General features: G+C 36.6%; 1 protein-coding gene across 1 annotated transcript in view; it reads left to right on the forward strand.

The window, feature by feature from the left end:
* The window catches only part of ABCA12 (ATP binding cassette subfamily A member 12), a 166,968-nt gene extending 151,902 nt beyond the window's left edge, over nucleotides 1-15,066 (forward strand). Inside the window, exons 45-53 of the mRNA XM_029932926.1 lie at nucleotides 1,944-2,148; nucleotides 3,301-3,410; nucleotides 3,700-3,841; nucleotides 5,032-5,166; nucleotides 7,021-7,124; nucleotides 8,450-8,542; nucleotides 9,611-9,716; nucleotides 12,351-12,488; nucleotides 14,005-15,066. Of these exons, the coding sequence (XP_029788786.1) occupies nucleotides 1,944-2,148; nucleotides 3,301-3,410; nucleotides 3,700-3,841; nucleotides 5,032-5,166; nucleotides 7,021-7,124; nucleotides 8,450-8,542; nucleotides 9,611-9,716; nucleotides 12,351-12,488; nucleotides 14,005-14,112 (1,141 nt within the window). The 3' untranslated portion in view covers nucleotides 14,113-15,066. The remainder of the gene's footprint in view (nucleotides 1-1,943; nucleotides 2,149-3,300; nucleotides 3,411-3,699; nucleotides 3,842-5,031; nucleotides 5,167-7,020; nucleotides 7,125-8,449; nucleotides 8,543-9,610; nucleotides 9,717-12,350; nucleotides 12,489-14,004) is intronic.
* Nucleotides 15,067-15,285: the final 219 nt, after the last annotated feature.

Below are 15,285 nucleotides of genomic sequence, written 5' to 3' on the forward strand. Positions count from 1 at the left end.
AAACCTTCCCATTAGTAAAATGGAAATGTGCTCAAAACAAACTTGAAAAAATTGTAATATAAGTCACCACTCATTCTATTTAGTAAATAGTTATCAAACCTCACTCTGTGTCTGCAAGTATTATTGTAGAGTGAGAAAATAAAATTAAAGAAGCACAGTTGTTAGCCTTAAAGAGATTAAGATTCAGTGGTGGAGAGAAAATACATACAGAAACAAAATATGTAGTGTTTGAGTTGAGTTTAAAAGGATGGATAGAAAGTAGAAATGAAGAAAGAGGACTGAGTGAGTAACGTATTAGCAATGGATTTGAAAGAAGGTTGAATAAATAGAAAACAGAAACTTAAATAAAAAGAAATATACATACAATTGACCCAGCTATTCCATTTCTAGGATTTTTTCTTATAGATATGCTGACATATGCAGAATTACATATGTATAAAGTTGTCCATCATTGCAACCATTCTTAATAGCAAAAGAATAAAAACAGCTTAACTGTACTCCATGTAAGGACTGATTAAATAAATCATATACATTTACATTTTTTCATAGGTATAACACTGTGCAGTCATTAGAAAGACTGATACAGTTCTGTGTGCAATATTTGTGATTGCTACTAATTTTATTAAGTGAAAAATGCGAAGTTCAAAACTTCGTGTGAAGTATATTACCATTTGAGTTAGAAAAGAACTATAATTTATACATTCATATGCACAGGCTTTCTCTAATTACGGGTGCCTTGCTCAAGAGAACTCTATAGAGTGGAAGGAAACTTACTTCTCACTATATATTCTTCGGTACCATTTTAACACATGATGTCCATGTATCACCTATTGAAAAATAAAACTTAAGTCAATAATAATAAAAATAATAACAAGAGCAAAGACCGAGAAAAAAATCTTGGGTGTATTTGAGAAATGAATAATACAATTTGATTAGAACATAGAATAAAGACAATGAAATAGTAGGAGCTTAAGCCTGTGGCTAGAGGACCATGGAGTCTATTGGACTTTTTTCAACAAACAAATAATAGTCCAATAAATGTTTTGACCAGAAAGCAACATGATCAAAATGGTGCTTTAGAAGGTGTGATTCTGTTGAGGTCATACAGATTAGAATGAAAAGTCAGAGATACTGCAACAGTTTGAGGTTCTTGAAGAATTTAAGTGAGAAACAGTGAAAGCCTCTGATGGTAATAGAAATAGACAGAACATGATTGATGACTGGGTGTTACAAGGCATTTCCAGTTAGGAGATTGAGTATAGGCATAGATTTTGGAATGGGGAAGATTCAAAGAAGACATCACATTTGGAGTCTCTGGGTATATCATTAAAAGAAACAGGGACATTGGGAGGAAGATTTGAGTTGATTTGTTGGTTTTTTAAATTTTGTTTAGGTTGGTTTGCTTAAAGCATACATTATGCAAGGTACTGAGGTGGGTTTGAGACCGTTTTTAGGGTTGATAACCTTAATATATTGCCTAGGTACTAGGTAAGACATTCACAGTAAACAGAACAGAGAGGGACATTCATGTCATTGATGATAAAAGAAGAAACAAAAATGATTTTTTAAAAAAAGATGATCATTGATCATGGGCTTGTAAGTATTGGGTCTTACTAATGACCCTAGTCTCTCTTTTAGGAAGTAACTTTCTAACCCAAACTGGCCTCCTTGTTACTAAAATTAGGATTTTGAGTTATAACAGAATCTGTAAGCATTTAAGGCATGGAAAACACAAGTTCTTTTCCAAATATCAAACTGAATGTGATGAAAAGTGTCTATACTAATTTTTAACGTATTTAGGTAGCATAATGCATAACAAATATGAAATAAACCTAGTGTGTGATTGCATGCTTGTAGTGAGGTGAGAACACACTAAAACCTGTTGAAATTGAGTGGTGCCATTGCAGAATCATTGATGCAGAATCACTGGGTCCTTTTTTTAGACTCTTCTTCCGAAAATTTAGTTCTTCTCCTGTAATGGAGACAATAGATGAAGATGAAGACGTACGAGCTGAGAGACTAAGAGTGGAGAATGGTGCAAGTGAATTTGACCTGGTCCAGCTCCATCGCCTTACAAAGACGTACCAGCTTATCCACAAAAAGATTATAGCAGTAAACAATATCAGCATTGGCATACCTGCTGGGGAGGTGAGGACGCTGCTCTGTTCCTAACTGTCCTTTATATTGGCATGTTAAGTCATAAAGATCTTTATCTTTTCCTATTTTTTTCTAGAAATATGGAAGTCAACATCTGAATATTTTGACTGATTCTGTGTATACAATGTACACATGTCCATATGTTACTTATTCTCTAAGTCTTCCCTCTCGGAGAGGATTCACCACACACCTAGTCCTAAACCCTGCCCACACTACCTACTGCTTTCCCTGGGCTGGACTTTCAATCAGGAAGCCTGTGCAGGGCGCTGTCTTTAACTTTTAGTTTTCAGCCCCCTATGAAAGTCAGCATAAAGAGATCCGTTGTCAGAAGTGAGGTCCTAGGGGCGCCTGAGTGGCTCAATTGGCTAAGCATCTGTCTTGGGCAGTTAAACATCTGACTTTGGCTCAGGTCATGATCTCACAGTTTGTAGGTTCAAGTCCTGCATTGGACTCTGCTGTCAATATGGAGCCTGGAGCCTACTTCAGATCCTCTTTCTCCTGCTCTCTCTGCCCTCCTCTGCTCATGCTCTCTCTCGCCTTCTCTCAAAAAATAAATATACATTAAGAATTCTTTTTAATAAAAAGAGAAGTGATGCCCTAGAACTGCATTCATATTTATTCTTGCCATTTTTATAGAAGAAATATTAAGCCAGCTTTGAAAAGAAAAAGAAAATGTGGGCATTTCCCTTAGTTTTTTGAGAAAAGCTGCAAACCACATGCATCCAATCTATTCAACAGCATAAAGAAATTATTGCTTCAGTGGCTTATTCACCAGAGTGATTTTGTGTGAATAATGTGAAATCTATAAATACAATTACTTTTTTAAGTTAGCATATCTTCCTTATGGAATATTTTGTTATATTACGCAGATAACATAAGATAATATGTAAAACAAGTCCTATGTATATATACAAATGTTCCGATGGTTAAGGAAAAAAAAAGATATGTGAGTAACCATTTATTTTAAAAGAAAAAGCTTTATCAAATGCCAGAACACTACAATATCCATGAATAATTCCAGGGACTTATTTTTCTTTGTAATTTACTTCACCAAGGGAAAAAGAGGAAACAGATATAATAGTAGCATGTCTTTGGTTTAGATTAAGATTTACATCTTTTTTCTCTCTCTCTCTCCCAAACCAGTGCTTTGGCCTTCTTGGGGTGAATGGAGCAGGAAAGACCACTATCTTCAAGATGCTGACAGGAGACATAATTCCTTCAAGTGGAAACATTCTGATCAGAAATAAAACTGGGTATGGGAATCCATGGTTTCAACTTCCCAGGCACAACATAATTACATGAAAAAAATAAATAAAACCAACTCTTTGTTATCTTGTAGGTATCGTATTACATCCTTAGGGGAAAAACAGCTATTTTTGTTCCCTAATTTTTAAAACTTTAAGTTTGATACCATGGTGGGATTATTTTACCTCTTTTTATTAGAATCACTAATCACCGTGACCAAAGTAGAGCTGTCCCAACTTTTAGGGGCTAGAAGGGACATACCTTTTGAAATGTGTGTCTTCTCTTCTCTCCATGCAGAACTCTGGGTCATGTTCACTCACACAGCTCATTAGTTGGATACTGCCCTCAGGAAGATGCCTTAGACGACCTGGTATCAGTGGAGGAACATTTGTATTTCTACGCGAGGATACATGGAATTCCAGAAAAAGACATTAAGGAAGTGAGTATAAGTGTGAAAAACCAGTTCATTTGAAAACCACCATTGTTTCAGCTCCCCAGTGCCTGGACTCTCCAGACTAAGTTAACATCTGGAAAACTATGGTGTTTTCCTCCTCTCAGTGACAATTGAGGCAGTCTTAGCTTATGTGTGTATCTTATATACACCTATGAACTCAGCTTCAGAAGCCCCTTGACTTCTGTTTGTCCAGTTACCTTTTAAGAACTATCCAGTAAAGGATCGCACTTGCCTAAGGCTCTGGCTTGAGTGTGGGTTGGTGATGCCTGCACATCCTTTAGTGTTTAGGTAAGTTTTGAAACATGCAATTCCCAGCAAACTGCTCACATAAAATAGAATAGCTTCCATTTTGATTTTTTAAACGTGGTCTTATGCTTCACCGAAATCATTTGCCCTTTTAATGGAATGGCTATCCCTTAGGGCAGTCTCTCTTTTTGCAACCCTGAGGACCTGTGGAAATCCTCCTAGGATTCTGCTATTTACCAGAGCTGTTTAACAACAGAAATAGTCTCAGGAACCCATGATTCCTAAGTTAATGTGCTAAACTTTTGATACTGGGTCAGTTTTAAATAGACCCAAAGCCTTTGTGACAACTCGCCCCCCTAGTAAGAAGAAAGACAAAACAGAAAGAAAAGTCAATGAGAAACCTGCCTTGTGAAGGGTCATGTTCTGTTTTAGCTCTTTTAAGTTTTATAAATAAATCCTGCAGAAAGTACAATCTGCAATTGTAAACACACACACACACTTGGAGAAGAAAATCCCGTTTGAAAATGAACCTCCACGGAATTGTTTTTATCTCTCTAAATAATTTTCATTTATAGGTGGGCCTTTAAAAGTAAAAATAGGGGCATCTGGGAGGCTCAGTCATTTAAGCATCCACTCTTGGTTTAGGCTCAGGTCATGATCTCATATCTTCATGGGTTGGAACCCTGCATTGGGCTCTGTGCTGGCAGCATGGAGCCTGCTTGGGACTCTCTCTCTCCCTCTCTCTCTCTGTCCCTCCCGCGCTCATGTTGTCTCTGTCTCTCTCAAAATAAATAAACAAAAAAATTAATAATAAAAATAAAATCTATATTGGGTTTAAATGTTTGAACTTTTTTCAGGTATGTATTTCTTTATTATAGAACTTTCTTTCACAAGTGTCTTTTCCTCCAACCCCTATTTTCCACCCACAGACCGTTCATAAACTCCTTAGGAGACTTCACCTGATGCCCTACAAGGACAGAGCTACCTCTCTGTGCAGTTACGGCACAAAAAGAAAATTATCCACTGCACTGGCCTTGATAGGGAAACCTTCCATTTTGCTTCTGGTAAGAGGACCACTATGGAGAAGGCTACTGCATAATTACATTCACATGTCTAATAGTATGTGCCGCATTTTATTATCATTGTTGCCGTGAACCTTTAGTGAGGTCTTAACAATGTGCTGGTTACTTTGCAAAACACATTACATATACTATTAAGGGGATTTATATCAGCAAAGAGCTATGGCTCAGTGTGTTTCAGAAGAGACACTTGTCAGGGGAATAGGGAGTGGCCAAAACAAATTCAGGATATTCTAATGAGTAAGTAAAGTTACAAAATACGGGAGAATTTGATTACCCATCTTTGAAGAAATCTGTTCTGTTAGTAACTCATCAGGTGAACCGAGGTATTTTCCAATATCTACTAAAAAAGGAAAGGCACTTTAGGGCATTGTGTTGTGCTAAAATTTTATTTCCTTGTGACTTAAAAATATCAGTTACCTAGTTTGGGATGTGATTGACAATATGCCTTTCTATTTTATATGAATTTTTTGGAGGAAAGAAATGCATTCACATTTATATTTTGGGTAAAAGCTGGAAAATTAAATTCATCACCTGGAAATATAAATTACAGATAGAGGTGATGTGGCATCTGACTCTTCACACCAAACATTGAAGGTCTTTATTTCCGAGAAAGGAACTTGTCCTTATTTTGGAAGATTCCCTTCATTCAAGGAACTCCAAACTTCACAAGAGCTTTAACCATGCGCAATACAAATTCAGTTATAATACACCACATTATTCTGAGGATTAAGTCAGACAGAGAACCAAAACATTTAAACTGCCCAGCTAGAGTGGTACACAACCTATCTTTCTATAATACCAGAAGCTTATAGCACATTACCTCCCTGCCAATCGATGCTTATGGTAGAATTTTATTGTCTAAGTGTCCCCTAGATTGAACAAAACAATCCTTAGGCACCCCTTGAGATAATAGATGCAGAGCTATGCAAATGTTATGTATTAATGAGCTGAACTGAAATTCAGGCTCTGAGAGAAAGCTATTATATTTTCTGCCAATGCATTTGCCATCTATGCTGTCATCTTCAAAAATAGGAGCAATGACAAGATATCCTTTACTGTTTTTTCAAATATTCATTCCTTTCTCCAACCTGTTACTATAAAGACAAGCCTCAGATAATCCTATGTGACTACTTTCTACTCTGAATTCGTATTTTTTTAATTATTACCTAACCTTGACCTAGAACATGTTAATTTAATCATCTCTTAGGATCCAGTATTCCTTGTTTAGGTTATCCAGCTTTCTAAATTTCACATTTTATGTTTGAACAATTTTTCAAAACTTTTAAAATATGATTTATATTTTTCATGTGACAATTTCTATAAATTTTATTTTAATTTTTCCAAAGAGTATTAAATTCCAATTAATAGCATAGAACTTAAAATATACCTCAAACACATTAACTGGAAAATCAGGTTGTGTTCGCTGTGCACCACAGGTCATAGTATTCCCCAGGCCACAATTCTGCTATCAGGAGCAAGGTGGCAGTCTTGTTGGTGTAGCTTCAAATATACATGTGACAATGTAGTATTAAATGCAGAAACTCTGCTTTGTCTGTAATTGAAGCAGAATTTTTTCCAAAGAAATATTAGACAAGTTTAAAGTAACAAGATGTCAACTTCGCTGAAACACTTTTTAAAACAGATTGACAATTTTAAATGATTAATTTTGAGCTTTCTGACAGCAGCAGAAAGAAGCCTATTAAGTATAAAACAAGTTAGTCACAGGACTTCGCTAAGTGATTTCTGTTCTAGGCAAGTGAGACGCAGTGATTCATGTAAAGAACCTCATCAAAAATTAATTAATTGGATACATTTTCCTTGTAACTTTCTATTAAGGATGAGCCGAGCTCTGGGATGGACCCCAAGTCAAAACGGCACCTGTGGAAGATCATCTCAGAGGAAGTGCAGAATAAATGTTCCGTCATCCTCACGTCTCACAGGTAAACCGAGTGGGAGAGCAGTGAAGTCATTGGCAGCATTTCTCTGAGAGGTGGGAAAGGTAATCCTATGTAATATATATTGATAATGAATTACCACAACTGCGTAAAGTACTTTATGTTCATGGTCACAGGGGCAAGTCAGACAGGTGTCATGTGAGAATGCAGCTCCTGTGGCTGGTAGGACAATCTTTTTAAAAACAAATTTCTCTCATATTAAGGGACTTATGACTCTCTCACTTTGACTAGGACTCCTTATTGCCTATCACATAAAGTTCATCATCTTCAGCTGTAGTACGCAAGGCGTTTTATTGTCTGCCTTCATCTAAATTTCCAGTCTCTTTTTTTTTTCCTATGACACCGTCTCCTCTCAGTGAATCTGAATGACTAGTGTTTCCACGTACACTCACTGTCTTCTTATCACCATACCCTCTTCAGCTGTGCTTTCTACCTGAAATTGTCTTTTCATAAAATCCAAAATTTTTAATGTGTATTTATTTATTTTGAGAAAAAGAGAGAGAGAGCACAAATGTGAGTGGGAGAGGAAAGAGAGAGAGGGAAAGAGAGAATCCCAAGCAGGCTCCATGCTGTCAGCTTGGAACCCAACATGGGGCTCAATCCTCCAAACTGTGGCATCATGACCTGAGCTGAAATCAAGAGTCAGATGCTTAACCAACCGAGCCACCCAGGTGCCCTCCACAAAATACAGATTCTAATCTCCCAGTCTTCTTGAAATAGACTTTTCCAATCAAGTAAATAAAAGTGCTGCTGAAGCACTAATTCTGTGCCTTTAAGAGACTTTTTCATGTTCTAGCTGTGCCCCACACACGGTAAGTTCTGAAACCAAGCTTTTCATTACCATTCCCTTCTTTAGGAAGTGGAGAGGATCTCCACCAGTTAACATAGTTCTAGAAATGAGCGATTATATAATCAAGTATAGGTTAACTAGTTATAAATAAAAAAGCATAAAAGCCAACTGAATATGGAATATGAAACATCATGAAAAAAGCTCAGGATTATTTTGGAAACACTTCTCAGCAAATGTAGGTCTTGGGCCTAAGCTTAAAAGAGGTTGAAAGAAATACTGCATTTCATGAGAGGGCATTCCAGGTGAGAGAGAGGTGGCTTCCAGCTGGAGAATAAAGAGTAATAAACCCTATGAGAAGACATTTAATTTATATTCTAAAATGTATTTTTTGTGTCCTTCAAGGGAAAAGACATCTTAAGGAACTAAAATAGTATTTCCAAGGTGCCATAATGAAACAGTTAGGCTTATGCTTATGAGCACTTCTCTGTGCCCAGAATTCTGATGTGATTCTGTCTTTCAGCATGGAGGAATGTGAGGCTCTCTGTACCAGGTTGGCCATTATGGTGAATGGAAGGTTCCAATGTATTGGATCTTTGCAGCATATCAAGAGCAGGTGAGGAACAATGGCATTGTTTAACATACAGTGCGGGGAAGTCAATGTAATAGTTCTGTCTATACCTACTTTTGAGGATTACACAGCGGCCTATCCTGTAATGTAGTAAAACTAGAAAGAAAAAGTTGATCATCAATTTACCTTCAAGTTAAATTATCTTACTGAAGGTCTTAAAATTATCTTACTATGTCTTAAAAAAAAAACTACAACAAAAATACTCTCAGAAAGCAGTTTCTAAGAGTTTACTCAATAAGAAATTAGACCTTCACAAGTACATGAAGGCATAGATTTTTGTCTAGCATGTTCATTTGCCATTTGCACAGGCTTTCAGTAAGCTATTTGACATTTTTACTACATTCAAAACCTTTTAATCAAGAATACATTGGGGAAATGTGCATAAATATCATATGATCAAATTAAAATTAAATTAAAATTTTATATTTGCCAGAGTGCGTATGCACTTACACGTATTCATGTTAATCTCCAAACTTTAGGGTGTTACTTTATAACTTTATCTGTATAACTCGGTTTTCTCATAAGATAGCATTAACCAAGATCAGGGAAAAAGGGTGAAAGAGGCCTTATACATTTTCCCAGAGTCTATTGTGACTTGTTTATAAATTCTACCTTTGGACAAACAGCTAGCATATTGATTTTTATTCATTTTTAAAACCTCCATGACATTAATCCTTACTTTTGACACCAACTCTCCAAAGAATTGCCCTTTAGACCTTGTTTGCTTTAAATTAAAAAGTATTTAACCCCTGATATTGACATCAATCGCCAATTCATCAATGTCAAAGAAAGCCAAGATTTTATGTTTTCTTTCTAATGCAGCCTTTGTCCAAGGAGTGTGACTTTGGATAGTGGTAGAACTAAATAAAAAATGATGGCAATGCACTATTTCCAGTTGCAACATACCCTGAACTTTTATGGCAAAATGACAGTCTTTATATAAGTAAAGGGGCTATAATGGTCAGCTTGGGTCCTGTTTCATTACCTAGAATTCCAGGGGAGCTATTTCAGCAAAATGTAACTCATATCACATTTTGCACTTTTTCTTTCTAGGTTTGGACGAGGATTTACCGTCAAGGTTCACTTGAAGAATACCAAAGTGAGCATGGAGGCCCTCACAAGGTTTATGCAACTGCACTTTCCAAAAACATACTTAAAAGTAAGTAAGAAATTGTCCTGCCTCTTGGTCTTGACTGGTTTTCATAGTTATAATCTCAGGATGTTTGCCATTTTTAAGTTGACTGTAGCTTTATTATTAATCTTAATATACTTATTAAGATATGTAAGATACTCTGAAACATACTTACTGTGAACGAATAGAATCCTCAAATTAATTACTTAATTTTGTAGCTATTTCAAAGTAATGTAGTCCTGGAGCACATGGCTGGCTCAGTCTGCAGCCACTCTTGATCTCGGGGCTATTATTTCAAGCCCCATATTGTAGAGAGCTCACACTAAAATTAGTACATACGTACATATAATGTAGTCCTTATATATATCTTCATTTATTTATTCCTCACAAAGGCTTTATGACCATACTATTCGCTTTTGAGTTGTATACATAGTTTTCTAGTTATATATATTAAGGGACTAAGGGAAGACATTATATGACCAAGAACGTTTCTTCTTACAAAAAAACAAAAAAATTACAGAGTTCCAGAATGTCACAGCTGGAAAAGATTATCTTCTTTGTTCCTCTCATTTGGAAAATAAGCCCACAATGGTTTGAACAGGACTGCTTGGAAATCAAGTTCTTAAGTCCATATTAGTTGAAACATTATTTGATTAATTTCTTCTTATATATACATACCCACAGATGGACAGGCACAGATAGATGTGTGTATGTCTCACATAGTACATACTTAAATGCACGTGACAAAACAGCTGTTCTTATAACATCTTTGATGTACAGGTAGTATGTACAAGACAGTTATAGCTAATGTTTTCAACAGAAATCAGGTGTGTAACGGTGGAAAGAAATGGAAAGGCAGGCCCAAACCCGGCTCTGCCTGTGTGATTTCCAGCGAGACATTTAAAGTCTCTGAACCTCATTTTTCTCCTTGGTGAAATAGGAGTAATGACATATACTTCACAAAATTGGTGTGAGAAATAAATGATAAAATGTGCACAAAGCTACTTCATAAACTATAAGGCACCATAGTAATGTGACGTGATTATAGAGAGTAAAATAGAGTGCATTTTTTAAAACAATTCTTTTATCTCTATAAAATACCTTTGCCTAGACCTCCCAAACCATGGCTAACTTCTTCAGGAAACAATAGCTTTTGCGATTCTTATCAAAGTCTATTTTCAACCATCTAAATTAAAATCAAATTCAAAAATTAAAGGACAGTTTGCACAAATCACGTTGGCCATAGACCTTTTTCTTTTGGTGAATTTCCAAGTTGAAATCTGTGTTTATTCACTGAGAGATGAGATTGCATTCACCCTGGTCTGTTTCTTGTGAGGCCAGGGCTACACAAAGCAAATGCAGTGATCACAAAATCTCGTTTCCTTCTAAACAGACCATTCGTTACTAGTATCCGGTGGTTTCTAGGTCTCTAGAAGGGAAATAGCAAAAGCAACATTTTGGGAATAAAAATAAGTAAGATAGCCTGACCGTGGTGACAGGTGTGGTGCATGCACAGGTCGAGAAGAGGGGCTAGGCAGTGGGCACAGGAGCAAGAAGAGAAGGGGCTTCCAGGAACAGGCGTCTTGAACACCAGGTGAAATACACAGTCTTGATCCATTTAGGCTGCAGGGGCGCACTCTTGATCAAATAACAGTTAGGAAAAATGATCGTAGCTGCTTTGTGTCAGAATGCACGAACAGTTCCCAGGCCACAGAAGAGGCTTAGCAGTTGCTTAGATATGGAGCGGTGATCATCAAGTTAATAACATTGATGGGGCAGATAGAGGGAAATCTATCTGAGAGTCATTTTAGAGGAAAAACAAATATGCTAACTGTTAAATATGTAGAAAAGCATGATGCTAAAGATGCTCTAAGAAAACAATAGATTACTAAGGAGATGATGATACTATGGACTAATAAAGAAATTGAAAAGAGTTTTCAGGTGAGTTAAGAAAGAATGTGGCATATTTTAATGAGATTTTTCATATCCAGTGCTTTTGAAATCTAACATCATTAGCCAATATAAATTGAAGTTAATCCATAGCTTTTTAGAACAATTCTAACATTATAACAAAATTTAAAAATTCTAAATTCGATCTCTGAAAAAAACCTTAATGTGAGCTGAATATAACCTGACCTCTAAACTACCATTTCAGGGTGCACCTGGGTAGCTCAGTCAGTTAAGCATCCAACTTTGGCTCAGGTTGTGAGCACACGGTTCATGGTTCAAGCCCTGTGTTGGGCTGGGTGCTGACAGCCCAGAGCCTGGAGCCTGCTTCAGATTCCATGTCTCCCTCTCTCTCCGCCCCTCCCTGACTTGCACTCTGTCTCTCAAAAATGAATAAACATTTAAAAAAACTAAAATACCATTTCACAGTATGTTTTCTCTAGGCAAGACTGTGATGACTTTATAAGTGCACAGGAATGTAGAATACTTTGGAATATTCATTAGGTTTTTAATTTGTTTCCTCTTTTACATTCATAAACTTTTCATCTCCTATTTGCAGGTTGTTAGCTTCAAAACACATGCATCGTTTGTACTGTTGCATTGTTGTTGATGGAGTGCATTTTAGGATTTTCCTTAGCTCTTGGTCAAGTTATGTCTAGTCAACTCGGTATGACCTGACATTGCAGGATAAATTGTTTCCCTTGGTTCCCACAGGATCAGCACCTCAGCATGCTGGAATATCATGTGCCTGTCACAGCAGGAGGAGTGGCAAACATTTTTGATCTGCTGGAAACCAACAAGACTGCTTTAAATATCACAAATTTCTTAGTGAGTCAGACGACCCTGGAAGAGGTAAGCTGGATACCACTATCCAAGGGCATAATGTCACATAGTAACTATTACACATTCTGCTTATTTCTTTTTAATAACATTCCATTTGTTTTTAATTGAACTGGTATCTAAGCTTGCACCTGACAAATTAACTTAGTTTCTTTCTTTTTTTTAAATGTTTATTTTTGAGAGAGAGAGAGAGAGAGAGAGAGAGAGAGAGGGAGAGGATCCCAAGCAGGCTCTGCACCATCAGCACAGAGCCCAACATGGGGCTTGATCCCACTACAGTGAGATCATGACCTGAGCAGAAATCTAGAGTCAGATGCTTAACTGACTGAGCCACCCAGGCATGCCAGCTTAATATATCTCTACCTGCACTTTGGGATGTTAAAAAAAAATGTGAAAAGCATGAACTATTTTTTAATGGAGAAAAGACGATGTTTCCTTTCTATAAGACATTTATGTCCATTAGGTTACATGAATATGTAAAACAACAAAATGTTATTTTCACCTATAAAACAAATAGATGTTCACATTTTCCTTACTTTATTCTTGATAAACTCTGCCTTTTTCCCCCTTTCGGTAGGTTTCTTAAATAACATTTCTATTGATTGGCTTCCTGGATTAGCATAAGATGGAGGTTTCTAGAGAGAATTTGTTATCAGACCTTTAGATCTGCTAGATTAGGCAACCAAAGTGATAAATGCAGAATTTTTTTTTGTTTTACTCATATCATCTGTCTTAATTTCTTTATATTCAATAACTAAAGCTTTTATGGTCATTCTTCACCAGCTTTGTACAATATTAATTTTGTACAGCTCCACCAAGCTGACATATAGAATAGTTCATTGCATCTACCATCACAATGGGTCTGAAACATTAAGCCTCAGGGGCCTTGGAATGTTGCATTTTATGGAAAAATTTTTATGGGGTCTTCAGGCACTATGGCTGTACTCACCAGAAAATGTAGCCTTTGACATATAATCAACTACCAGGACCATATAAAATAGACTCTCAGTAGTTTCTGGAGGAATCCATGACTAATAGACTTAAAGATTTTAAACCAAGTAATAAAGGTCTCCCTGTTAAATAACTGGCTTACTGAACATAATGTTAATGTGGGCTTTCTTTACAAATTTTGTTTTAGGACATCAACTCTTGAAAGTAGTGAATTTTCTCTCAACATCATTTTATAAATGTTTGATAATGGCTTGGCTTGGGTTCCTGTATTATACTTGATAGATGTGTTAATGTAGATCATATAAATATAGCTTTGTAGTTACAATATTTAACTATAGCTTTAGATTTATATTATGATTATAGTTGTAGATATAGGTTTCTTTTCAAAGCCCAATTAGAGTATCTAGAAAGACTACCAGTGAGAGTGTGTACATATGTGAGGACATGTCCCTATAATATCTAGTTTCCCTATTTTCTCTTTCATTCTGTGTGTGTGTGTGTGTGTGTGTGTAAATTAACCTTATTTCTTGCTATGGCTTACCAAGCAGTAATGACTTTATTTGCCTTGAAAAATCAGGTTTTCATCAACTTTGCCAAAGATCAAAAGTCCTATGAAACAGCTGATACCAGCAGCCAAGCTTCCACTCTAAGTGTTGACTCACAGGAGGACCGGATGGAATCTTAGAACCTGCAGCAATGTCAATGTCAGCAAGTGGCCAGTGGTTTCCTTTTAAGGAAGAGCCACAGAAGATATCATCTCCTCAAACTATCTTAATTTTAAAGTATTATACTGTGTGGAAGGTACAATTGTGTAACACTAGCAAGTAACTGTAAGTGTAAGTGGAAAGTTGTTTTTTTTGTTTTTAAGGTCGGTGAATGTTGTTGCTACTGAAATGAATTTTGGAATCCTCAGTACTGTGAGCGGGCTAATGTATGTGTTGGTGATCACTATGCAAGGTGAAACCACTTGAAGATAAATGTCTTAATTTATTACTTTCAATAAAAAGCCTAAAAAGTGTGGTTATTAGTAGCTGAAAAGTAAGAGTGGAAAAGAAAAAGTAAGATAGTTTGAGGTAGGATTGAGAGAACAAACAAAATAATTGATTTCCAGAAAATAACAGAATGAGACTCATTGTTGGATACAGATTAGTATTGGCAGTCAGCGGTGGGCACAACGTCTGCGAGGTATGTATGACATTTTCAGTGCCTGTAAATATGTGGGGATATACTGAACCCCAGAAAAGTGCCTTTCTGCAAGAATGCCATAGGAGGGCAGTTTACCCTGGTGGTAAACAGAACTCAGGTTTATTCCTGCTGGGCCTTAACAATAGTTAAGGTCAGGGGAAATGGGTGTGTCCGCTGAACAGACACAAATCCTAGAAACTGATAGAAATTCATGTGCTGCTGGCAGGCAACATTTTTTTAAAGCTCTTACAGAAACCCTCATATTATGGGTCTCTCTGCAGGAAAAACTCCTGTGGAGAGAAAATGAATGTGGAGATAATTTTCAGCTAATCACCCAGCTGATCCAGAATCATGCATATGGCTATAGTATAGACTTCATAATAATGCCAAATTATATGGCCCTCGGAGAAGGTGTTTTACGTAACACGTGTGTGTGTGTGTGTGTGTGTGTGTGTGTGTGTGTGTGTGTACACATTTGCCAGCTTTGGCACAATTGTATCGGTTTCAAAAACCAATAAACTCAAAGTTTAGGAAAAATATTTCATGAAGTCATTTCCTTCATTAGGGAACATCTTGGAACCTAAAACTTGGAGTCATGTGGCCTACAAGGTCCCATGTGACCAGTCCCTGCTTACCTCTCCACCTTCATCCCTTTCTTTCTCTTCTTCTTTAA

The sequence above is a fragment of the Suricata suricatta genome, chromosome 3 (assembly GCF_006229205.1).
Source record: "Suricata suricatta isolate VVHF042 chromosome 3, meerkat_22Aug2017_6uvM2_HiC, whole genome shotgun sequence".
NCBI lineage: Eukaryota > Metazoa > Chordata > Mammalia > Carnivora > Herpestidae > Suricata > Suricata suricatta.